This window comes from Corvus kubaryi, unplaced genomic scaffold (genome assembly GCF_017639235.1).
Source record: "Corvus kubaryi isolate FWS band 111438036 unplaced genomic scaffold, C.kubaryi_AGA036_p1.0 37300, whole genome shotgun sequence".
NCBI classification, from domain to species: Eukaryota; Metazoa; Chordata; class Aves; order Passeriformes; family Corvidae; genus Corvus; species Corvus kubaryi.
In genome coordinates this window covers 14,302,083-14,326,704 of record NW_024581093.1, presented here as the reverse complement: position 1 = coordinate 14,326,704, position 24,622 = coordinate 14,302,083, and the positions used below count along the sequence as shown (strand labels likewise).

Genomic DNA, 24,622 nt, shown 5'->3' with positions numbered 1-24,622 from the left:
GCTGCAGTTGATAACAAGGTCTTGTGTATCTGGATCTTTGGGAAAACAGTGTCTGCCAATATAGCTGGAAGAGACAGACATTTCTATTTTTAAGATAGTTCTGTAAAGAAAATCCTCTGTGGGTGTCCACACTTGGCAGCTGATCTCAGGCCTGCCATGGTGTGCACACACTGCCACAGCTCCCATCATCCCAGGAGGAGAAAAATCCTGCATGTGGCCCCAAGAAGGTTCAATCCTGGGGAGCACTTAAGCACAAAATTAGTTTTAAACTTAAGGGACAATATATAAGTTAGATATAGACTTTGCTAAAAGATGCAGGATAAAATACATATATTATAGGAGGGATATAGTGTGTGAAAATAAACTGTATGAGAAAGCATCTATAGATAGCTGGGAAGGTAATAAAGAAATCCTTCGATTTCAGTTCAAGGAAAACTTAAATTTACTGTATTTTATTTCACAATAATCCTTCAGTCGTCTACCACAGTTTGTGTCTGGCCATGAAATTTTCATCTATGTAGCGTTATTCTTTGGCATGTAAAGATTTACAGTCTCTGAGCCTGATTTGGCTCATCTTGGTGCTGATGACAGAAATTCCAACTTTGCTTTCAAAAGGCATGATTGAACCAGTTAACATTTCTTTCAGCCTTGCAGAAGGACATATTGCTTATTTTATATCTAAAGTATGCCAAAACAAAATTAAGACACTTTATGAACATTGCACGGTAAGTCAGAGGCACATATTCCTAAAACTCAGCATTCCTTCCCGCCTGCCTCTCCCTTCCCTGTTGCCCTGTGGTGGCGGGGCAGGTGGCTGCAGCCGCTCTAACCCTCAGGCTAAAACCGAGACCGCTTACGGCGGTCAGGCACTGAGCTTTAACAACTCACTCTGCACTTAGGGGGAGAGCCCATAATCGTCCAGCTCCGTGATCTACGTGTTCTTTATGATTGGTTCACGGTTTCCCCTCCGTATTTTATGTATCAAGTTGTTAATATTCATTTCCCTTAGTTAATACGTAGAAGTTCTAGAAACTTCTATGCTACTTGAACCGCCATTGGTTCCTTTCCCAAGTCCCGCCTCTGTGTTAATCCCATTGGTTCCCTCAGCTTCAACCCTGTCTCTTTCCCCTTGTCCCATTGGCTGCATTCCTTATCCCCGCCTTTCCATCCCCCCTATAAAATCCCTGGCCACACTCAGCGTTTTTGGCTCCCCCTTCCGGGGCCCTTTACAGCTCTTAGTTCCTGATATCTTCCCAATAAACCTTCTCCGTGGAACCCATATGAGGAGTCCCCTCCCTCTTTCTTCCTCTCTGCCTGTGCACACCCTCCAGTCAGCCAGGAGAAGCTCCATTGGGTGAGCAGCTCACTCTCTACCCTTTTCGTGTCAGTGCCGCTTTGTACCAGAGGGTGCAGCTGGACCTCCGGGCTTCTTCTGTTGTGGCTAGCCTGCAACCCATCGCCCTGTTTTATACTGTACTTTTGATAATGTGTCTGCATTCCCACAGCAATATTCTTCTGGCACGTCATAACGTAATAGTTTTGAAATATGCTTTTCGTGTGATGTGTGAAAACATAAAATCTATAGATGTGCAATATACATGGATAAAAGAATTCCATATTACAATATCTAGCTACAAGCATAATAAATGGAAATTGATGAAAAGGGAATCTTTCTACTGCTGGGATTTTAAAGAATTAGACAAATGTGTATAGTTCAAATAGGCAGAATTTCTGCTTCTTGTCACAGAAAGAGCGATGAACATGTATCAGAAGAGAAAATCAGCTGCTGCTTGGTAAGTACCCTGTGATTTTTCTTGACTGCTGCCATTTGGGCCCTACCAAGTCCAGTACTTACTGTGCTGATCAGGCTGCTGGCTCCTTCTCTGTTATTAGATCACTCAGAAAGACAGTTTTCTTAGAAAAACTAAAATTATGCCAATGCAATACCATCTCTTCAGAAATACTTTTATTAGTTCATTTACATTTCAAGCTGGAGCTAAATCAGTGTATTGGTGGAGACAATTCTTGGTCCAGTCTTTTCATGATGGAGGCAGAAGAGATTCCTAGAGAAGTGACACTGAATGCTGTTTTTCTCTTAGTTTTGTAGGCACTCCCTGGATAGTGCAATATTATGTGAAGCAAGTCTTTGTGATCTATATATTTACACTAAGTGATTTTAATTCTTTTTTTTGTTACTGTTTTAAGAGTAGTAGGAGTAGTAATAGCAGAGGTAGGAGTATTATTGGCAGCCCCTCTGTCCAAAGAGCTCATTAAAGGACAGCACTCTGGAGATGATGCCCTATCTGACTGGAATCAGCGGGACACAGGAACTGCGTCCCATATGATGAATAACAAAAGAAAGGGTAGTTTACATTCTTTGATACATTTCTGCTCGATTAACCCCCAGAGGGATTTTACCCCTCCAGTCACATTTTTTTGTTCCTCTAATCTTCTTTTGTATTTGCTCACTGACCCCGAGCATGTATTTGACTTGTGACCCTATTTCTGTTAATAAAATACAGGCCATCTGACCAGCATTCACACCACTCCACTACAAGGTGATGATTACCTCATTGTAACTGCTGGGAGTTAGCAACTCGCAGGGTAAGGCTGGTGGTTGGGTGGCCTGGAGATAAGATAACCAATGAAGGCAGCAGAAGCAGTTCTGAACTGTGCCTTCAAAACCAAACTGCAGATAATAAACTCCTTCAAAATACCTAATTCTATCCATAGAACTGCATCCCTCCTTATGTATTGTTCAGCTATTAATTAGTTGATAATGTTTAGGGGATCATGGCATGACAAAAAACAATTATAGCTATAATGTGGAAATTTTCAGTATCTGTATGGGTGGTAGCTTATAAAATCAAAATTACCCCATTTCCATTTTGAGTTATCAATTATAATTATATGTCTCATGAAGAAAAAATACATCAGCACTCAGTGGCAATAATTTCAGTATAGTGTTTTGAGGCTAAATTAACACCGGAAAGCATAGGTGATCTCTTTCTAAGCAAAGTAATACTTGTTTATAAAGCACTAGCAGAAAAGTAGGGCGGGTTTTTTAAAGAAAATACGTAGTAATGAACTTACTCATGCTTTCACCAAATCCTTAAACCATGAATCTTATGAAAGGCACTGCTAATTGTGTGTTACATGAAAAAGTCATGCCAAAGCCATTTATCAGATATGTAATCTGTGTCTCTGTTTTGTGACAGGAAGCCATTATTTCCACTGAAAAAACAGATCTGTTAAATTTGAACTATTAGATTACAGCAGGGTTAGGGCTGCTTCTGTGCTGTAGAGTCACATCAGGGTCACAGCCCAGTTCTTGAGATGTACTGCAAGAGCTTCATATCTGATTAAGACAAAAAACTGATAAAAATGTAATGCAGACTAACAATATGGAATTATCTGATGCAGTTTGGGGGGATAGGGGCAGGGGGTATAACATCATTCAGTTTATTTGCATATGTTTGTTCTTTCTACTGAAATCAATCTCTTTGAAGGAAGCAAGAAAACTTTAGAAAAAGAAAATATTATTAATGCTGGTAAGAGAACACAGAAGAAAATCTTTAGTAAACATTTCTTTTCTAGTGTTGATTATCATTCTGTCTAATGTTTATTTTCATAGTTTTCTTTGATCCAAACACAAATAACAATAAAGTTAGCTTCATTTCTTTGAACTAACAAAACTATAATGTGACCAAATTTGGAACAAATTTTTAAGTGGCTTTTTTGTTTTTCTTCAAAGCCACATACCAGATTTATAGAGTAGATATTTGCATAACTTGCACTCTCTCCTGTATAGGAATGTTTCTATGGCTAGCAGTGATTTATCTGCTGTGGGCCTCCCTCTGCCTTTCGTGGAAGGCTGAGGGCTCTGAGCACCTGGACACACACTCAATACCAGTCCAGGGAGCGCCCAGGGCTTTGGGTCAGGACTCACCCCATGTCTCATGGAAGTTGCTGCAGTTTGTAGGGACTGACTGTAGCTCTGTGGGGCTGGCTCATGGGTGTAAGCCCAGAATGTGTCATTCCACCCTCCCTGCATCCCTAGCCCAGCCTCCACTGCAGCCAGTGAGCAGAGAGGCAGGGCAGGATGGCAGAGCACCAGGGCTCTGCCCATGGGCACCTCTGCCCAAGGGGAGCCCAGGGCACAGGTTCTACCTTTACCAGCTGCTCCCATCAGACTCTGACAGACGATTGTGTGCTGTAGACTTGGAAACAACCACATTCCTAAGGTAAATATTGTGCAATTGGAAAATATGTACTACACTATTTACCACGGTGCTTGAAGTTGAGCCTGCGTTGCTGGGGGTATTTTAGTCTGTATGTATTTAAAAACTCTGCCAAATCACAGATCTGCTCAGGAGACCTGGCAGCACCTGCTGAGGCAATGGTGAAGAGTCTGTATCTGTGATGGGAAGCATCTCTGTCACCCTCAGATTACAGCCAGCATGTATTCTGGCTGTTCAGTGCAGCCCTCCTGCATGCAAATACTGGCCCTAAAAGTGGTGGAAGTTATGAATAAAGACCACAAGGTCCAACCTCAGTCCATCAGCTACAGAAAAGCCATATGCTGGATAAACCGACTGCTTTAAGTTTTTTCAGGATATGATAAAGAAACATGAGAGATTCTCAGGTTCTCTAAAACTCAATATGTTTTTTGCTTTCCCATTACATCCCTGTGTTTGTCCCCCTGCTTAGCCTGGCTGAACAAGGGCATCCAGTCTAATGATTGATTGCCTCTGAGAGCACGTCCAAGTTTCGTTCTTAAATCAGCCAGCATGTGGTTGATGACAGGGACAAAGCCAACCCTCATCACTCCCTAAGCAAATAATCTTCCTCTTTATTGTACACTTTGATGAAATTATGATTTCACCATTGAAAGAAGTATCAGAGTTTCCACCAGGTTCAGGTGGATTTGGACGTTGACTTCTAGGTGCAAATGGCTTCTTAAAGGGTTACTTTTAAGTAAGTAGGTGTTTAAGTTCTTCAAAAGGTTATAAAAATAATAGCAAATGCAAATAACATGACATCAGGTATTGCTAAAAAGTGTCACTAGCAAATGGGTGGTTTTAAGGTTAAATCAGAACTAATCCCAGTGACTGCAGGTGACTCACACTTGAGTAAGAATGAAAATTTGGGTTTTCAACTGTGTAGAAGAGTTTTGGCTGAGCCTTTTAATTTTCGTTGGGGAGGGGGGAGGTGAGGTGGGCATGTTGTTAGTTGGGAGTTTTGGGTTTTTTAATAAATAGAAATCAGCTGTTAACTTCTGTAGTTTGTTCTAGTCAAAATAAAGTGCTTCTGTTCCTAGAGGAGGGAGTTCTGAAATGGTACCTAAAGGTCCTGCCTAAATGTGCAAAGCCCTTCCCTTTAAAAGATCATCTCCACTAAAAGCACAACCAAAAAACACTCCTCACTTAGTCTCCTCTTTTTTTTTTTCTTTCTAACACTATGAAAACAGGAGAAACAGAGCTGATACTTTAATTATTGTGCAGTTCACTCCATATGAATATAGTTAGTAATATGGGACCGAAAAAAACTTCACACATCCAGGCTCTGTTTCCTCAATTGCTGGCAGAGGTAGCGTAGGCACAAAGCCCAGAATGAGTCCACAGCAACATCCACTGAAGATGTCCCAAGGAATAAAGCTTGCAAAGTTAGAGAGCTTCAGAATACCCATCTCTTGACAGAAGAGTGTGAATCAGAGCACTTCCAAAAGTCATTAGCTTTACATTCTTACTTAATTTTAAGTAAAAGTACACAGAAGTGCTCACGTGCTAGAAAAGGCTCTTCCTATTTTTTGTTATGGAAGGAAACAGAACTTTGGCATGGAGAAGCAGAGTCCCTTGTATTTCCTCATCCCCAAGACTGCTCAGAGCTAAGCACAAAATTGTTCTCCATGTTATTCCTTCCTCCCTTTTTGAAAAAAAGTGTTTCTACCTTGCATTTCAGCTAAGATGAGCAGAAAGCCTTGCAGATGGGTGTAGAAACATCTGCCTGAGCCGGCAGAAGCCTGAAAGAGCAGCAGTGAGAGGTATAATGCTTGGAAACTCCAGAGGGTTGGCTATGCCTGTGTGAAAACTCAGCATGTGTTACAGCTCAAAATAAATGGGAGTCCATGTACAAATAAATAGTATATAGCTTACTGTAGTGATGGCTGCATTTTGGAGGGGTGGTGTTTGGTTTTTAATATGCAACTAAATAATATTTAATGTTCTATTATTTTTATGTTCAGGTAAAACAAAATATTTGCAGTTATTGTGGGAATATTGCCACCGATGGCCCAGGCTGAGGTGGGTGCAAAGCTTTTGTGGTGCCTGGCAAAGGATGTGGGTGATGTCCTGGCCCAGGTAATTGGTGTAGAATATGTCTGTCTTGAAAATTCTTCTTCAGAATGTAGCACCACTGTGCTCTTCACATCCAGAGAGTGAAACAGGAGCTGTGCCTCAAAACCCTTGTGTTGTATAGTCCCATGTTAATTCCTCTTCCTTTATCTCCAGTAATTTTCCTATGGTGAGTCTGGTCTCTCCCTTCTGCTCAGCAGGGGGGTGGTTGTTTTTTTCTTTGTTCTATTAACTTTGTCATAACTATTATCTACTATATTCACATAACAACCACTATCAAGCTACTAAACAGTTTTCAAGTAAATTAAATCCCCCTTTTTAGAACAATAAGGAAAGGGTTTTACTAAATAAATACATAAAGCTTCTCTTAGATCATGCAATAAGGAAACTGAATATAGAGCTAAAGTTTCCAGAACTTGGGAGGACAAAGGAGCAGTTTACTACAGAGCTTTTTCCCAGCACTCAGAGCTCTGATAGTCCTTAGAGGAAATAATAATTCTTTCTCTTTGTCACTCTTCTCTTGGTTTCTTTTGTTGTTTAGGATTAAAAAAATAAAAAGTGTAGGTACTACTTACAAGGCAGCTTCCTTGATGTTTCTGGTAGTCCAGCCAAGGGACAAGATTGTGTGTATAGGAAGGGGAGATGAACAATTCATCCTGTAAAGGAATTAAAAACAAAAGTGGAAATCCACTGTAAGAAGAGTGGTGGGGATTATAGCTGCATGCTTTCACTAATGACTTTGCAAACATTTAGCCAGAGATAGCCCAGAAATCCAGTTGCACTTTATTTAATATTCAGATAAGGACCATTCACCTGCTGTTAAGCTACAACATCTACAATCATTCTTTGAATACTGATAATTATGTGAAGCAGACTCCCCTAGAGGCTGGTAGTCTAGTCTGGATTCACCTGGAATACAAAGATGAATAATATTGCATATTACATGCACCCAAGTAGTTGCAATTTATAGAAATGTCCATTTATACTCCTGAAAAAAAGATGTGTATTTCCCTAGGGGTACAGTATATGGTGATAAAAACCTGTGTGTGGGGACATTTTGGATTGTAACTCCTAGCGTGCCTGTTGATTAATTAATAAACAAATAAATCATTATATTTATCCAGATATCTCACTCCGAGCCCATAAAAAAGAAAATGTTAGAAATGAATTTTGTGTGCCTCGCCATAAGGAAGGGTTACTCAGAGAAACCAGAAATGAGTACGAGAAGTGGCATCCAAATGGCTCCAAGTTGATGTGTGTGCACATTTTTAAAAGATGAGTAGCATTATGAATCTGCTCTCTTTGCCTCCTCCTTTCCTCCTCTTTCTCCCATCAGGTGCCTTGTCCTTGTTCTCCCCTCTCATTTGCTGATGGCTGATAACACCTTATCTCCACCAGGGAAGCAACCGGGAAGTTTGCTCCTTCCTCACAAGACTGAGGGTATAATTAGAACCACGCACCTGCTCAGTCCTCCGGTGACTCAGTTAGTCTACATCCATGTCAAAATCCATGCTGTGAGGGTAATTTGATCATCTCACTTACTTTTTTTCATATACTTTATATGAATAAGCCACCAGAATAAGCCTCCATTGAGTTGGTTCAGTTTAATCTCACAAATTTGTGTCAACTCTTTGTTGCTAGAAGAATTTTATCATTTGATCTCATGGTTACGCTTTAGTAGACCTTTGTACTTATTTTATTTCACTCTCCAGAATACAAAATTCCATTTTTGTGTCAAAATCATCTCTTTATTATTATCTATTTATATTTCTGTGATACTTACAGACTTCAACTGAGATCAGGGTCTTGTTGTACGAGACAATACAGAAACACGCAATAAAAGAATTCTGGTCCCAGGAGCCTTGTAAGCTGAATAAAAGCTGGGAGAAGGGAAATATTGCCCCCATTTTACAGATGGGAAAGTGAAACTCTGACAGTCTTTCTGTACAACGCAGAGCAGTGTCAGACAGCAATAGTGAAGAGAGAGTTCTGAAAAAGCAACGAAGTCCAGAAACTGTGCAAAACAAAGGTGGATTTAAACCCTATTACACTGGCAAACATCCATGCAAGTTCAAGTAAGTTATAGCTGTACACTGGTTTCATTTGCACACTGAGCATCCCAAGGCTCCCTTGGCCTTCTCCATCCTTTGTCTCCCAGACCTCCCTTCAAAGGCAGATGACAACATTTTTTGATGCTACTGCCTTAGGCTCATAAGAGTTAGTTTGCCACTGCTTCCTCTAGCACTTAAAAAAAATTTACCTCGAGCCCTGCGATGCCACAGGGGTGTCAAATCTCTCTGACTGCAGCAGCTTCCAGGCTCAGCAGAAATACATCAAGGCTCTGTTAGACTCTCCTTCCCAACATCCGAAGGGTAATGCAATCTTTTTGTCCTTGAACTGAGCCTGGAATCTCCTGCATTAGAATACTTTCCCTCTGCTGCTCCCAGAAGACCCTGCAAGATCCCAGGGAAGCTGAAGTCAACTGAGGATATTCACTCAAGACCAAGCAGCAGAGCAGCACTTTGGTGTTCCCTGGAGACAGCAGAAAGGAGAGGAAATAAGTTCACCATCTCCCTTTCAGAGATGACTAAATATAGGAGGGGAGCCTGCCAGGAAAAGGGGGTGAGGGGTGCAGCAGTTTGTACAGAGGTGCTTGTGCCCCCCTCAGATCTGCTGAGCTGCTGCAGACATTGGCACACCAGCCTGCTGAGCTCGGTGTGCAGAGCCCCGTGAGCCAAACTCTTCACCATTCCAACTGTATCACTACAACACTGCCTTCTGACTAAATACCGGTTCAGACTAATTGTGAAGGATCAGATAACAGGAAAATATTTCTATTTGACAGTCTACTATTTTTCAATTGTTCCTCTGTTACATATCTAAGTAAACATTTGTTCCACTTATCATTTCTGAGCAAAAGACATGAATCATTTGACTAGTAAAACCACAACGACAGCTGTTGCTTATTAGAAACAGTCATCTTGTTCAAGGGCCTGCTATGGAGGAGTTCTTCAGGAAACTATTTCTGCTTTTAGTGCTTTACAGTGCAATGAAAGCAAAGTTGTAGAAATTAGGGCATTTTTGTTTCACTTACGTGATTGGCAAAACACCCAGGCACATACACACACACACGAAGCAATCATTACAGCTGAGCTACAAGCCCCCAAGAAACAGGAAAATACTCACTTAAGAATACTACTAATGATATAATACTTATGGTCTTTGTGGCTTTTATACAGAGCTCTACATTATAGTGAAACAAAACCAGATTTAAGGGTCCCTTGGTAAGCAGGTTGTATGTTTGGGATTTTGGTGTAGGATATAATATTTATACCAGTTATTATGCATGTACCAGAAATATGTTTTGCCATTCATGGTTTTTCCAGCTCTCAGGAACAAATTAACCTTGGCTTCATAAAATCCCTAGAAGCCAGTCATCAGTGGTCACTACTACATTACTCTCAGAACAAGCTTCTTGAGTCAGTGACTTAAAAAAAAGAAGAATTTAAAAAATTCTGGTCAGGACGGAAAAAGCAGGGAAGGCAACAAAATACTTTTTAAATTAGTGGAAACAAAATAGGGAAAAAAAACCTTGGACCATGACGAAATCAAAAACAATTAAGTGAAACCGAGTCTGGTTAGACATAAGGATTTTTCCCTTCCTGGAGTGCTGGTTCAAAGGCATTCTAGATCATACGGGCCAAAATCTGATTGTTTCTGTGACCTGTATGGAACAAAATTGTGTTAAACAGAGGCCTAAGAGCTGGGCATTTTATCAGACAAAATCACTGGAATGGTATACCCTGTATGATGCTCTTTTTGTCAGCTTGGAAGGGAGAAGCCAAAGACTAAATGAGCGTAGAGACTGCACTGATCCCAGCAGAGCAGAGGGGAGGAACCTTGGCAGGGCAGTGGAGAGATGCTACCAAGTAGTCTGCTCAGCTAAATAGCAGAGCTTGTGGTTTGTGGCTGTTACTTAGATACCTTTCAAACCTGCAAAATTAATTTTAAAACATTAAAGAAGAAAGAGTTAAAATAATATCATTTTAAAGGATTGTTGGATTATGGCAGAAGAAAAGGAAAGCAAAACAGGAAAGCAATGGAGAGAAGCGAGACACTGAGGAGGCAAAGCTGAGGTTTATTATGGGTTAGAAATCTGCAAAACCAATTCAATAATAGCATTCAACGAGGTTTCTAGAGATCACCTCCTGCCCTTCATTCACCCTCACAACGCTCACTGATGGGAGTCAGCACTTCGCTGCAACTGGATATTTAGAAGTCATCTGTACTGTGTAACATGCCTGTTCTTACTAATCTTAGTCAAGTAAGTAGTCCATCCTCATGTGTCATCCCACGAAGTCAAATGTGCTATTAGCATAAGTGATGATTACTTACCCACGTGAGGTCCTGCAAGGTTGGGGCTCCCGGCATCAGTACACTTGACATGGCAGTCTTTCTATTGTAATTTTATAAAATGGGGCCCAATTCAGTTCAGAGGTGCCTTGAGGAATAAGCTGAACTTAAACAGGTGCTCAGTCGTGTGACTGGACCTCTAAAAAACCTTCATTCATTGAGTGAATACTAATTAGTCAGAGGAGGGTTATTAAATTATAGACTCGGTTCTTTATCGTTGCTTAGAGCACGATACCCTTGCAAGTGCCTGAGCAAAATAATGCAAATCCAAGCACGCAGAGAGGGAAGTTAAGGTGTGATTGCTTTCCTTGGTAAAAACAGGGACTGCAGAAATGTCATTAATAAGCAGGACAGAGAATCCGTACATGTCAATGGGTAAATTTCGCTCCAGAAGACTGCAATGCACTGAAAATGGACAATACTGGATACTGTAGAAAGCTGCATCTCACAGCTGCACTGGGATGGAAAATCTCCCTCCAGACAGGTGGATGGAAAAGGCCTGAACCAGAACCCAGACAGTGGAAATCTGAGTTGGATGAGCTCTGAATCAGGCCCTTCCTGAGCAGGCACCCTCAGACACCCTTGACAGGGCTGAGTTCTGGAGGATTGTGTAAAGTAACACACTCAGCATAACATCCATAAACTGATTGGTTATCCCCAATCAAGTGCTCAGTGCAAGAAGGAAGCAATCATGTCCCTCTCCTAGGGAACAGCACCTCGTTGCTGCATGGATACATCAGGAAGAGATTTCACTCATGCTAAGCACATGATTTTAATGTGTTACAGGTATTTCTAACAGCTGACAGTCTCTTGCTTTTTGGATTTCTCATAGCTTTTCGTTCTTCACCTAATTTCTGAGCAGCTCCCAGCCTGAGTGGCTCCTGTGTTCTTTCTGAACCTTGGTTGTAAGATCCTACAGCTCTCACAGCATTTACATGTTTTGTGAATACTGCAGCAATTCCTTGTGACCTTTGTGATCATCTCCTTAATTCATAGTTCTCCTGATTTCCAAAGTGTAACGGATGTAGGAAAATTTTGGATTATCATTTTCTAACCAACTAAGTCTCTGCTCTGCTCTTTGCTACATGCGATCTGCTACAGTTACAGAATGCATGAGTAGTCTTCTATGTTTGTTGGGTTTTTTTTAAAAAAACTGGATCATTGAAAAAGTCTTAATCAGAGGTACAAAAAATACTGCCCAGCTGTTAGAGGGTTTGGCACAGTAGATGACAGCAGACTCAGTCTAACATTTGATCTTTGCTTTGCTGGCTGTATCTGTTAAAACAACCTGCTGTTTGTGTGCTGCTGCACTTTGGCTTTCCAGCCAGGTGTTTGTGAAGAATTGCATTTATTCAATTAGTACATAAATGATTGCCAAATTATGTATACTAATGGCATATATGCAGGTCAGTCCCGTGCCATCACACATGCAAAGTGCATTTTACACAAGGCATCACTTAGACTTCTGGGGGTAGGACTAAAATCTGAATATTAAATGGCAAATTGATCCTCACTAGATGAACAACAAAGAATCATCATTGTCAATATTAGTGAAAAAGTGTTAATTTTTTTTTATAGTTGTCTGGACAGCATAAGTTTTTATTCTGTTAGATTTGTAATGAAGTTCAGACATTTTCAGGGTTTTGAGGCTTTTGCGGTCTCATGCCTCTGTACAGCCTAAGAACGTGCCCACACTTTAGCCAGCAGTAATCCATGTGAAGTCATGAAATAGGACTTTCATGCATGAAAATTAAAAACCTTTGGAAAAAGCTTGCTTGATCAGATTTTAAAAGATTTCAACATCTGTATATGTCCACCATTATGTTTAAAATAAGCATTTTTTATTTGCTAGCAATCCAAGGTTCTGATTTTATTTTGATTTTCCCATTAGCCTGGCAGTTTAGCCAGTAAAATCCTTTTTATTCTTCCCACTGGAGTAACAGAGAGAAATGCATTTGGTTCTAGTGGATAGTAGTTGATTTCATTATCATATTATAGAAAATAAAGATTACAATTCCAAATGATTTTGCCTGCAGTCCACACACTAACCATGTAAATGGCAATATGTGGAGAAGTTGACTACATCATAAAAAATTTACTTCCTGCAAGGATTTTCTTGAATTGGTTTCAAAAGAATCTGCTGTTTGGTCTCTTTCCTGTACTGAAATTCTAGAGGGTAGCTGCATTATGTTCATGTAAAACATGAGAAAGGAAAAACTCACTGAACTCTGTCTTTCTGCTACCAAACATAACTGTAGCTTAGAAAAGGTGCCTGAAATCAAAACTCTAGACAAATACAAGATGTGTGCATTTTAAGATAACCACTAATGGAAGGTGAAATACTCTTCTCCTTCCCTTGGCTGTTGTGAACGAAGTGGCAAAGGTTGCATCTAATGATGATTTGAATATTCTGCCAACAGTTGGGGATATTCTGCCCCTGCCAAAATAAATAAATAAATAAATAAATGCTTCCAACTCCCAGAGCAAATGCCTGTAAGTCTATAGAAAACAAATTAGAAATGCGTTATTCTCAATGAAAAAAGTCTCCACAAGAGCTATAATTTTATTTTTTTTTAGTGCACAGAATAACATAAATCAAAAGAAGCAATAGTCTACCTTGTGTTTTGACTACTTTGACCCTCTTCAACCCCTGCCAATTTTTATCTCATTTTTGTTTAACTTTGTACATCAGAGTTTAATTTTAAACCTGGTCCTGAAGACAGTGATGTATAGGGTACATCAAGTATAGCTTAAATTACCCTCTCCCCAGTGATTTGAAGTTGAGGGGAGGGTCTTACTCCGCAGCAGGGTGGGAAAGAGAAATGGTCAGATGTTGCCCTTTGAACCTGACCACCCTCAGCTACAGAAACATTTATGCCAGAACATCACTTATTGATTTTATTATATTTTAGGATCTCTTAAAACTGTTGGTGAAGTTTGCCATATATTAATTTTTGACACATGCATATAAAAACAGAAATATGGGTTGAGCAGAAACTATAAATATAGACAACACTGCCCAATAAACTTACATCCTTTAACTTACAGATTTCTATTTCAGCTGATCATTCCGAGCAGCCTGTCTTTGAAAATAAATATTACCCTTCTGATAAGCTAACCAATTTGAAGATTGAAGCTGCATTTGAGGATTAAAGTTTTTCTTATTTGATTATTGTTGTGTCTTGTAGCAGTAGAAGATAAATATTAATAGAATGTTACAGCCCAATTCTGCCCACTTTACTTGTGTGAGCATTTCATACCATGAGACCGAACGAATTATGCAGGATTTGGCCCTTAAACTCAGCATTGACTGCTCTGTTTCCTCAGTCCACTAAGAATAAGTCTCCCGTGAAATGTTACATGTACCCGGCAAACTCCTGAAGCCACTGCTGCCACAGAAAACTCTCGCTGATGGGTAGCTCTGAGAACTCGCCATCCAATTATGTACCACTGAGCTGTGTATGTGTTTTTAGTGAGGAGAACAAAAACCACAAGAAGCGCTCTACAACAGACCACAAAATGGGTTTGGCACCTGTGTCTGCTCGGAGCCGAAGTTTCGGAGTTGTGCTATCACATGGCCTGCTGACCCCGGGAGAGCCAGGCTGACCTTGTCTTACACGCAGGAGTCTATTGCTATGGCTCCCCTGGGAGCACAAACCAGCTGCAAACTGCTGCAATGATTAACCCTTATGTGTTGTAGATGTAGCATCAAGTCATGGTAATAAAGCTTTCACTGCATAACAGATCTCTTGCTTTGTAAATTGTTACTCTTATCAGCTGCACTGGAGGATGTTACCCCTTTCCTGTGAAGCATGACTGCTGTGCTGCTCACTGGAAAGGAGGCCACATCTATAGACTGGGTGATATTTATTCAATTGCTTTGAGAACAATGCAGAGAACACACTTTGTTTAAGCTAAAAATGCAGTGTGTGAAAACAAAACAAAAAAAAAAAACCCACCATGAAATACTCATACATATGAAACAATATATTAATTAAACTCCAGAATGCCTGTAGCAGATTTGAATCTGGGAATGCCAGATTTGCTATAACAGACAACTGCATTGTTCTGTTGAGTCCAGGCTCCCATTCGTAGAAGTAATTTATACCTAATGTTTTGTAAAAATGCAAACTCTTCCAGCCTGTGACTCACCTGGACAATTACAGAATTTTGCTGTTTGGCTGGAAACAGAATGTTTATAGCAATCAGCATTCACCTCCCCAAAACGTAAGCAGTGTAAGTCTTATTTTGTCATGCACTTCAAATATGAGACCCAGTTCTGTGCTCTCCTGTTTGCCAAACAGCCAAGGGGAGTTGGGAGCCCATGTCAGCTAAAATCCAAACCTCAGGCCTGTGAACGGCCCCTGGCTTCCTCAGAAATGTGATGCCTTTTATCTCAGCATGCTCCCTGCCCTCCAGCTCTTCCCTTGGCAAATCTATGGCCACACCAAGGCGCTGAAAGCAAAGGTGACTTTAATGTAAGCCCCAATATGACACGATACTATCTGCTTTAGTCTGCAAAGAGCCAGAAACACTGTCTCTGGGAGATGGAGGGTCTGTGTGTGTCACAAGGGCTGTCACTGCCCACAGTACCTAGTTCAGAGGGACTTTCCAACATTCCAAGAGCCAAGAAAAGCAAAACTTACTTGTTCAACATATCCAGCCATGGAAGCAGCAGCTCTATGTGGTTTAGGGCCACAGGACTGTGGTCCTTGGTATCACTGTCTCTCTACAGCTCAAAGATTAGATGGACCCAGAGCATTGCAGGGCTCTGTCCACAGCTCCTGGGGACAGTTTATAGTTCTTACACACAACCTTTTTCAAAGGATAAAACCAGCTTCCAGGATTAAGAAAAAAAAATCCCTTTGGTATAAGTAGTGGGGAAAATAAATTCAATTTAAGGAAACAAAAATTGGTTTCCCTAAAACAACTGAGGTCTTAACACGTTTTGGGAGAGGATATTGTTGGGGACTGCAGTACATTCATGTCACTAGCTGCAGACTGAGAAAAGATACTGGGAAAACTTTTCCAGCTCAGGAGTGACAACTAGGAAGGAGGCTATAGTGAGGATGGGCTTCCTTGCAAGATTCCCTAGTGTTCAGAGGGAGTGAGTTAATGCCCTTTGGTAAGAGGAAAATTAACACCACTCTGTGATACATGACTCATCCCCTTCTCCACATCTTTCATTCACATTACTTCAGCCTGCCCTAATTAAACACAGGCTGATCTGCAGGAGCCATGCTTGGGCCAGCCAGGCCAGGGCTGTACCAGGTATTCTTTATTTCTTAACGAGGAAGAAGCTGCTCTGGACTAATGATGCTTTGCTGTTTGGTGTCTGGATTCATCTGCTTGAAAAACAGTGCAGATAGTTTTATCGCAAAAGTTAGGCTAGAGTGGGTTGTTCCTCACTCATTAGCACTGGGAGCATTTTGCTACAGGGACTGCAGATGAAAGCAATGAGTTTATTCCTCTTTCCCCAACTCCACCTCCTTAGGCAAATCAGTGCTGTTATTTTAACTCCAGCAGCTAAAAAAAATACTATCAAATCCTCACTGAGTCCAGCAACAGTAACTATAGCTAGAAAGACAGTGACCAGACAGTTAAACTGGCTAAACAGGGTGGGAGGGGCAATAGCTTCACTCACTCCCTCATCAACTCCAGTTGCTCCTGTTTTTCTCTGAGTAGCCAATGTGGTCTCATAGGTGGAGGCTGTTGGCCTCTGAAGGGAGCAAAAGTTGCCTGTTCTCTCTTTGGAGGATGGGGGAGGGTTTCTTGGTGTTGGTACCTTGTGTCCTGCCTGGGTCCTGCGGGTGTGAGAGGCTAGTGAGGAGGAGGAGGAGGTAGCCATGAGCTCCAGCTGCTGTGGGCTGTGTCCTTCTCTGCAGCTCTGACTTTGGAAGCTGGGGAGGCCCTGTGTGCCCTTTCACATCTCATCCCTCCTCTGGCTGTTACTCCTGTTTCCAAGATGCTGTTGCCCTGATATTTGGTTATTCAAAGAGGAGAAAAAAGCAACACATTTACTGAAATTATCTGGATATTATTTTGTTCTCTTGTGGGGTTTCTTGTGTGAAGGGGGTATCTATTAACTCCCATTAATATCAAACCTCTACTATTAATAGGGTTTGCATATGGAAAGGAAGAGGATTGACCTTTAAATTCATTAAATAAAGCAAATTTTAAAAAATAATTTTAGTTAAAAGCACTAGTGTGATGAAAAATAGAAGAACAAATACAGAGACATCAGTATCTGGGCTTTCGTTAACACTAACGAGCAAATTATTGCAAGGGAAGATTTGCATCATTGGAATACATATTCCAGCCTCCATACTGATATATGTGATGCGGGGTTATCTTTGTATGGCTCCTCTTTCAGAATATATTTTCTTCTTATAAAATAGCCTCTTTTTAACTCCCATTGGGGACCTCCTTATAAATGAGGAACTGGTCCTCAAGGGACTGGCCTGTATAGAAAAGTGTGTTGTTTAAAAAAAAAAGTGTATATTAGAATACTAAGCAATATAATTAGCCCATTTCTTTGGGTTTTTTTAGAAAATCTTAAAAAGTATAGCCAAGTTTTAATTAAACATATTCTTTGGATGTTTGAATTGTGTAAGAATTAGAAAATCCTGTTGTATTTTAGAGGGATTAGTTGCATCAATTTAAGGTTCTGGCTCCAATCTCCACTATGCAGCCAGATATCACCACTGCTCTTGCAAAGCAGGTACAGTGCTCTGAGTGAGGTTTGGCTACAGAGCTGGGGCCACAAGCTGCCCCTCAGATGGGCATTCTCAGCCCGTGGGTGGCAGTGAACACATTCATCTTCTAATCTTTTACATGGGAGTAAGCGGAGGTTCTCTATACCAAAACTGGCTAAATCTGCAGATTCAAAATATTACTGCTCCTAATGATAAATATTGATTTACACGTGCTGAAAAGCTTCTGTTTCCTTCCCAGCAAGGAGTCTAAAATGTAATTAGATGAGCAATGCTTCTACCACCCTATCACTTTTCGAGGCTGAGTCTTGAGGCACTGAATGTCCAGTAGTCTCTGGATCTCCACTCTGCTCATAGGTCTTATCCCACCCGTGTCTCAGCTTTCTGACACAGCCCTTTGTAAAGTACTTTGAGATGCTTGGATCAAACTTGCTGCCAGTCCAATTAGTATTAATCAGTATTTTGTGCTATTTTGTTATGCAGCTCAGTCTATAAATCCAGATATTTATTCTGTTTCTGTTCTACCTCAGGCCCCCACAAGTGGGAAGAGGTGAAACAGTTCAGGTTATTCGTCTCAGAGCTCAGCTAATGTCATCTGCTGAATACAGCCCTAAACATCTGAAGCTGGTGAAATTAAATAAAGTGTGAGCATCCTTTGGTCTGGAGCTCTTTGCCTTCAGAACAATTACTCATGGTAACCTTAACAATGTATATTAAGGAAAAAAAAAATCCTCATAGAAGAATGTAGTGTTAGGATGGAGCTCTGCCTGATATTAGAACAATTATGGAGCAGATGCATCCACTCCGAACAAAGTGACCTTTTCATCGAGTTACAAAACATTAAAGGTTAAAGAATGTTTGAAAGGAAGTTAATACTTTTAAAACATTAGAAAAAAATGCCATTCTTTCAGGACCTGACCAAAATCAGTGGGAAACTATGAGATGACTGTTTAGGCACATCCAGTCATAATTTAAGCAACTCCTATTACAGAAGGATATTTTAAATAGTCTGTTTTCTTTTACAATTAGAAGTGCTTTTTCGAAGACGATTTGATAGGAATAAATACTCAGTGACAGAAAGCTGGTTAATTGCAATTTTAAAGTCACATTCCTTTCTTTCCATTGTGTACAGAGGAGAACAAAGAGGGGGAATCAATGGTGGTGTCAGATTTTCTTAGTTTCCACGTCTCACCTGACCCGGGCGGTGCAAACCCCAGTGCCCAGCTGGGCAGCAAAGCGCTGCGGCTCCGGCCCCGCGCTGCCCCCGCACACGGCGGGGCCGCGGCCGCTGCTCGCCAAGGGCCGCCCGGGAGGGGACGAGTGCCCGGGACCGCCCCGGGCTGCGGGACAGCAGCGGGGCGGCTGCGCCCGCCCGGGCTCGGGGCCTGCTTGGTGCGCCCGCACAGAGGATCGCAGTTATTTCTGTGAATTTTTCTCGGCGAAGGGCTGAGGGTGGGGGGGATGCCGGGCGCCGCACACGCTGTTCGGCCCCGCACACGGTCCGCATCCCCCGCGCTGTCCGTGTGCGGGAATTCAGTGCAGCCCCCCCCGAGCATCTGCCGGGCACTCGGGGCTTCGGGATTTACGGCCCGACGGCCTCGCTGGGGCTGGTTTTGTGTCCGTGTCCTGGCGGCCCGCACGGCCCCGCTGCGGGGTCAGAGCGCGGGGGGCGAGGAGGAGGCGGCCCGGGGCTGCGGCCGCGCCTCCGGGAGCCGCTCGTTGTCCCAGGCCCGGCGCGCGTTCCCCCGGGGTTCCGAGCTCCGCCCGCACTTCGGGGCAGCTGTAGCGTTTCCCTGCCCCTGGCGGTCAGTGGGGCCCGGAGCGGGCCCGGCGCCGGATCAAGGTGAGCTACTGGAAGATGGGCAGCTTCTTACAGATAAACTTCCATGTGCAAGCGCTGTGTGCAAAACCCGCCAGGGAAGGAAGTTTCTATGAAAAAAAAAAAAAAAAAGAAGGATTTTGCTCGGACTTAAGTTTTATCAACTTCCCACTTCAAGTATTTTTTTCCTTTTTTTTTTTTTTTAAGTATATCTGAGCAAAACAAAATCTTCATTGCATTGAGGCACAAGTGGTCAGTAGAGGAGCAGCTGTGTCAGCTGTGCGATGGGAACTTTCAGGTGATGCGAGAAATAAGTGGGGAATCCCTTCCACTTCTCCGGGATCCTCCAAATGCCTTTCAAATTAGCCAGCCCTGAGGATCACTGCCAGGCTCCACAAAGGCGTTCCCAAAGCCTGCAGCCAGTAAAACTTTGTGTAGGTAAAATTAGCTAAAGCCCTTCTATTGAGACAACAGCCTTTGTTGTCACATGTGGTGGAGTTCCAGGATCTGTAACTATTTTTCTTAAAAGGTTTTTCCCTACTGCCCCGGTGAATGCATTACGCTACAGTAGCTCTGAACGGTATCGCTTATTTCCTTCAAAGCAGCGGCCGGTTGTTTCTTCAGGGACCCCAAGTCCTTTGAAGGGAGGGGAAAAAGTGATGGCTGAGCGGGACTGAATCGCGCCGATAGATCTTATTTTACATCAGCATCATCTCCAAAGGGCGCAGCCCCTGGGAACGCGGCGAGTGCTGGGGCGGGCGCTGGCCGGGCCGAGCAGGGCTCAGCCCGGGGGAGATCCGACTGGGTCGAGCGGGAGCCAGGACAGCTCGGTGGCCTCATCCCTTCTCCGTCCGAGAGGGAAGGCAGAGCCCACGCCACTGACCGCAGGGACGCGCCGGGGCCCGGCTCTCCGGGCAGCAGCAGCGGCATCACCCCGCAGAGCTGCGGCCGGGCCGCCGCTCTCGGTGCCCGAGTGTCACTGGGAACTTGTTGGCCCCGGCAGGGGAGGGCGGGCGGTGCTCTCCGACCGCCGCGGGGCCCCGCGGAGAGGAGCCGGCGCTGCCCCCGGCGCTGCCGGGGCACCCAGCGAGCACCCGCCGCGGAGCCGGGCACCGCCCGCCGGGCACCCCTGGCTGCGGGGCTCGCTCCGGGGCGCCTGCGGCGGACCCCGGACCGGGCCGGCCCGCTCGGTCCCTCAGCGCGCCCTGCGGCTTCCTCGGCCGAAGCCTACCGCCCCCACCGCTCCCCACTGTGCTTGGGCTTTTTCTTTGGGGGATGTATTTCTGATATCTGGGGTTGGGTGCGGAATTGCTGTCAACTCCAGGCAGAAGCGAATCGATTCGGACAAGCTTACTTACAGTTTAAAATTAGGTTTCCAAATATGAGGACATTGAGAGTGTTTATACTTTCCTATTTTCCCCGTGCTCTTCCCGAAATGCCTGGTCCTAATCGCAGGGACACAGCTATTCCAGTTCTGATTTTCTGGGGCTTATTACATGTCAGAACTGTAAAAGTCCTCTGGACAATTTACAGACAAAACATCTGGTTCGTTAAAGCAAAGCTACTGGACTAAGACAAACAAACTTTGCTGCTGTGTAAATTCACTTACCCAAACAATTTACATTCAAGCAAAGATTTTAGCCCGAAGAAAAACTTTTATTCATTTGTATTCAGGAGGTTTGGGAATTCACAGGCATTTTAAAATAATTTTGCTCTAATAAAGTTATGTAGATATTACAAAATGTCTTTGTTCTCTTCTCAGATCATTATCGCTGCTATAATGGTTATTGACAACACTTTGTATTTTACAGAAGCGCAGTATCGTTTTTGGGCGTGGGCAGTGGGTTTTTAAACAAACTTGTCAGATCCGTATTCATCTGGTCCAGCCTTAATGAAAGCTGCTGCTTCTTTGTTCTTCGCCGGGAGAAACCGAAGTACTTCCCGCATTTCGATGGGTGCCGCTGAGGCGCGGGGAAGGAGGGAAGGCTGTGCCCTGGCACAGAGGGCAGCGCTGGCTCCGCGGGCAGGGGGTGCGGGCGGTACCGGCCGCGGGCCGCCGCGTCCTCCCCGCCCGGGGCCGGCCGGCGCCTCCGTGGGGCTCCGGCGGGCCGCCTGTGCCCGCGGGGGCTGCACGGGCCCGGTGAGACCCCCCCAGCTCCGTACCGACCACCGGGGCTCGCCCCCCGGCCCCAGCCGCGCCGCCGCCCCCCACAGCCGCTCCCGGGCCGCGGGCAGCGCTGCCCTGCAGCCGGCGGCTCCAAAGGCCCCGGCTTGCTGGTGCCCGGCCCTTCCCGCGGGTCCGGGGGCACTCGGCTGGCGAGGACCGTCAGGTCCCCATCGGTTCATCTGCCCCGCTCGAAGGGGAGGCGCCGGTAGAGCTGGGCCGGAGCTGGGGCGAGAGGAGAGCGGTCGGTGCCGGGGCCGTTCGGTCCACAGGACTGACCCCCGGAGAGCTGTGAACCGGTGCGAACAGCGAGTGAGAGCAGCCACACGGGCACCTCGGCGCACGCCGCTCCCTGCCTTGTTTGTAGTGAGCAAGTGGCGAAACATCAACACGCTGCTCGGGAGAGAACAAGGTTAAAGCTCGGCTAAAACACACTGGCTTCTAAGAGGCAGCTGTTCCAAGTTTGCTAAACTTCCTCACTGATCCTCCCTGGCCGTTCCCATAACTAGAAGTTAATTCCAGTGGTCCTTTATCGGCTCAGCCGCTGTCTCCACTCGGGCCGGGGGACGAAAGAGGTGTCTCGGGCAATTGGTGGCGTTTTGGTGTAGAGGAATGGTATGAGCAGTGAAAATATACACCAAAGAAAGGCAGTAAGCAGTGCCCAGATGGGGAAGATAAAACATTCTTAGCTGGTGGAAAGTTCAGGAGTGATGGTTATCTGATTATGTGACTTATAAATAATTGGTACCTTGTTTTAAAACTGCCGGGAAGACCGAACTTAGGGCTGAGCCTCGTGTGCTGAGTCTTTGTGGATGGAGTACAGCCATCGATTTTGTTGCGTTATGTTTGGAAATGTTACACTTCATAAAATTACGTATTCTGGCTCTCTGGAATAGACTGTGACCCCCAAAGAAGCCGACACATATGAAGGAATCTGAACTTCCCTCTGTAAATCGTCTGATAGAAAGCTCAATAGATTTTTTTTTTCTTCCTTAAAAATACATCTATAGTTAACAACCAAATTATTCCACAACTTCCTGAGCGTTTTGGCAGTGAGAGTTGTGAATGTGTAAGTGCAGTGCATGTGTCGGTGTGCACGAGTATCTGCTGCCTTCCCCCCTCTCTCTCACACACGAGAATTATTATTCCTAAGTGAACTGAGAAAGTTCCTCCAATTACTGTTTACGGAAAGTTTCACTTATTTCATTCCCTCCCAGCCCCAGCTCGGCGCACCGGAGCGAGCCCATCACCCTCCGCTGCCGGCGTGTGTGGGCCGCCCTTTGCAGAGCCAGGTAAGCGCTGTTGGTTACACAAAGCTCCCCACGCAGCGGGGCCGGGGACTGTCTCGCGTGTTTGTTTGTGTTGGTGACACCGTTCAGCTGCTGAGGTGCCACCTGCCAGCATCCTCCGCGCAGGCTGTGCTGCGGGAGGCAGAGCTCTGCCTGGAAACCTGTTCAAACACAAATGCCCCCACACGCACAAATCCATGCACACGTGCAACCGAGCGCACCCGCGGGAGGAGGCTGCGCACCCGCGGAGGCGCGCCGGGGCCGAGGGGCTCGCACCCCGCCGGGCACCCGGCCCGAGCCCGGCAGCGGGCAGGGGCTGACATCCATACCCCAGGCGGGCTAAGCGTGACACAAAGGCAGTGAAAGATGAGCAGATTTAGAGACAGGGAAGTAGAAGGAACAAAGTTCTTGCAACTTGCAACCGCCCCAAAATTCGGGATTGGTCGCTGCAGCACGTTCCTCGGCATACCCCGCAGCCAGCAGCTGAGGAGGACCGGGATCGTCCCCGGCTTTGGAGAGGGCTCTCGCACATTTCAGAACAGCCTTTACAGGACTGCAGTGACTACACGCGCCGCGTCGTTTTAATTTTGCTGTAGTTTTCAGGGCGCTTTACCAGCGCCTGGTGGCAGAGCGACCTTCTCCGCACCCCGTGCGGCGAGCAGGAACAGAGCCGGCCAGGGCTCCCGGGGCTCTCGGCTGCCGAGGCTCGCGGCCGAGCATCTCAAAGTTTGTTTCAGCCTCTCCCGCTCCAGAGCTGGGAGGAATCCTCCATGTTGCGCAGCGCGGGCCGGCTCGGCCAGCAGCACCTAAGCCCGGGGTTCGCCTGTCGCCGGCTCCGCGCTCGATGCGGTCCTGCCGCAGCCATCGCCCCGCGGAGCCGGGAGCGCAGCCGGGCTGAGCGCGGGGCGCGCCCCGGCCCCCGTCCCTGTCCCTGCCCCCGGCCGGCAGCATCCTTCGGGGGGGGTGGGGGGCGTGAATTATTTAGGTTTTCTATTTCCTACTTAAAGGGGGAGGAGGGAGAGAGAATGAACGAGCTATTAACCGCAGCCGAGCCCTGCTTCCCGAGGCTGTCTAACATTTGTAAATACTTATGCTGCGGCTGGTCCCCTCCTCCCCGGTTAAGTTGTTTAGTATGTTGGTTATTTGTACCGAATCCCGGTCTGTGTAGTGTCTGATGTGTTGTCGTTGCAATGTGCAGCCAGGGTGACACTGATGGATGCGCCAATGGTGAGACGGACAGATGTTAGGGCGGATCTAGCGGCACGCACCGCCGCGGCGGCGAGCCCGCCCGCCCGCCCCGCCGGGGCTGCCCGCCGCCCGGCCCCGTCCTGCCGCACGGCTCACCCACGCTCACACACTCACACACACAGGGCTTTTTGGGGAGGGGGGGGACGTCTCGGTGTCGTCTCTTAAGCAGATCTGATCGCTCCTTCTGTGAGCAGATATTGTAACTGTGAGGAGCAACCAGCGAGTATCAATGAGATGGAACTGAGCGAGTTTGGCAGCAGAAGCGGCAATTGACAACTCACCATTTTCTTGTTTGCAAGAAATGTTTCGTTTTCCCCCAACAGTAGCAATTTCCCGGGGACTTTAGGCGACTGAGATTTTTTTTCATCCTAAAGATCAGCTTAAAAAAAATCAACTCCTCATAATAATAATCAAAAAAAAAAAAAAATTATCCCCAACCTTCTCCACCCGTCATGTAAAGTGTTTGAATTTCCTGCAACTTGAAAGGGAAGCGAGAGCCCGAGAGCGGCACGGCGGCTTTATAGGATGTGAAGACGCAACAACATCTGCACTTAGTCAGGTATTTGGAATTATCCCAAATCTCGAAGAATGGGGGAGAGTGGAGATTTTTTTTGATCTTACCG

At 45.0% G+C, this 24,622-nt stretch overlaps 1 protein-coding gene and 2 long non-coding RNA genes across 3 annotated transcripts; 1 reads left to right on the top strand and 2 right to left on the bottom strand.

Annotated features, from left to right (window-relative positions):
* Positions 1-8,696, bottom strand: LOC121664344. The gene is made up of 3 exons (XR_006015961.1): positions 8,614-8,696; positions 6,929-7,009; positions 1-235 (listed from the first exon to the last, which is right to left on the bottom strand). It is a non-coding gene; the product is annotated as an uncharacterized LOC121664344 (long non-coding RNA).
* On the top strand, positions 1,009-14,511 carry LOC121664343. The gene is made up of 2 exons (XR_006015960.1): positions 1,009-1,354; positions 1,748-14,511. It is a non-coding gene; the product is annotated as an uncharacterized LOC121664343 (long non-coding RNA).
* A 6,635-nt stretch (positions 14,512-21,146) lies between these two features.
* On the bottom strand, positions 21,147-24,616 carry LOC121664446 (translation initiation factor IF-2-like). Its single transcript, XM_042027754.1, has 2 exons — positions 24,281-24,616; positions 21,147-21,855 (listed from the first exon to the last, which is right to left on the bottom strand). Exons 1-2 carry the CDS (start codon positions 24,364-24,366, stop codon positions 21,147-21,149), a joined length of 795 nt encoding a protein of 264 aa, XP_041883688.1. The 5' UTR covers positions 24,367-24,616.
* Positions 24,617-24,622: the final 6 nt, after the last annotated feature.

Coding starts and splice junctions, on each gene's coding strand:
- LOC121664446 (XM_042027754.1), bottom strand. CDS start 24,366: ATGAAAAAAAATCTCAGTCGCCTAAAGTCCCCGGGAAATTGCTACTGT. Junction 21,856..24,280: donor TTCTTGCAAACAAGAAAATG/GTGAGTTGTCAA, acceptor TCTCCCGAGCAG/CGTGTTGATGTTTCGCCACT.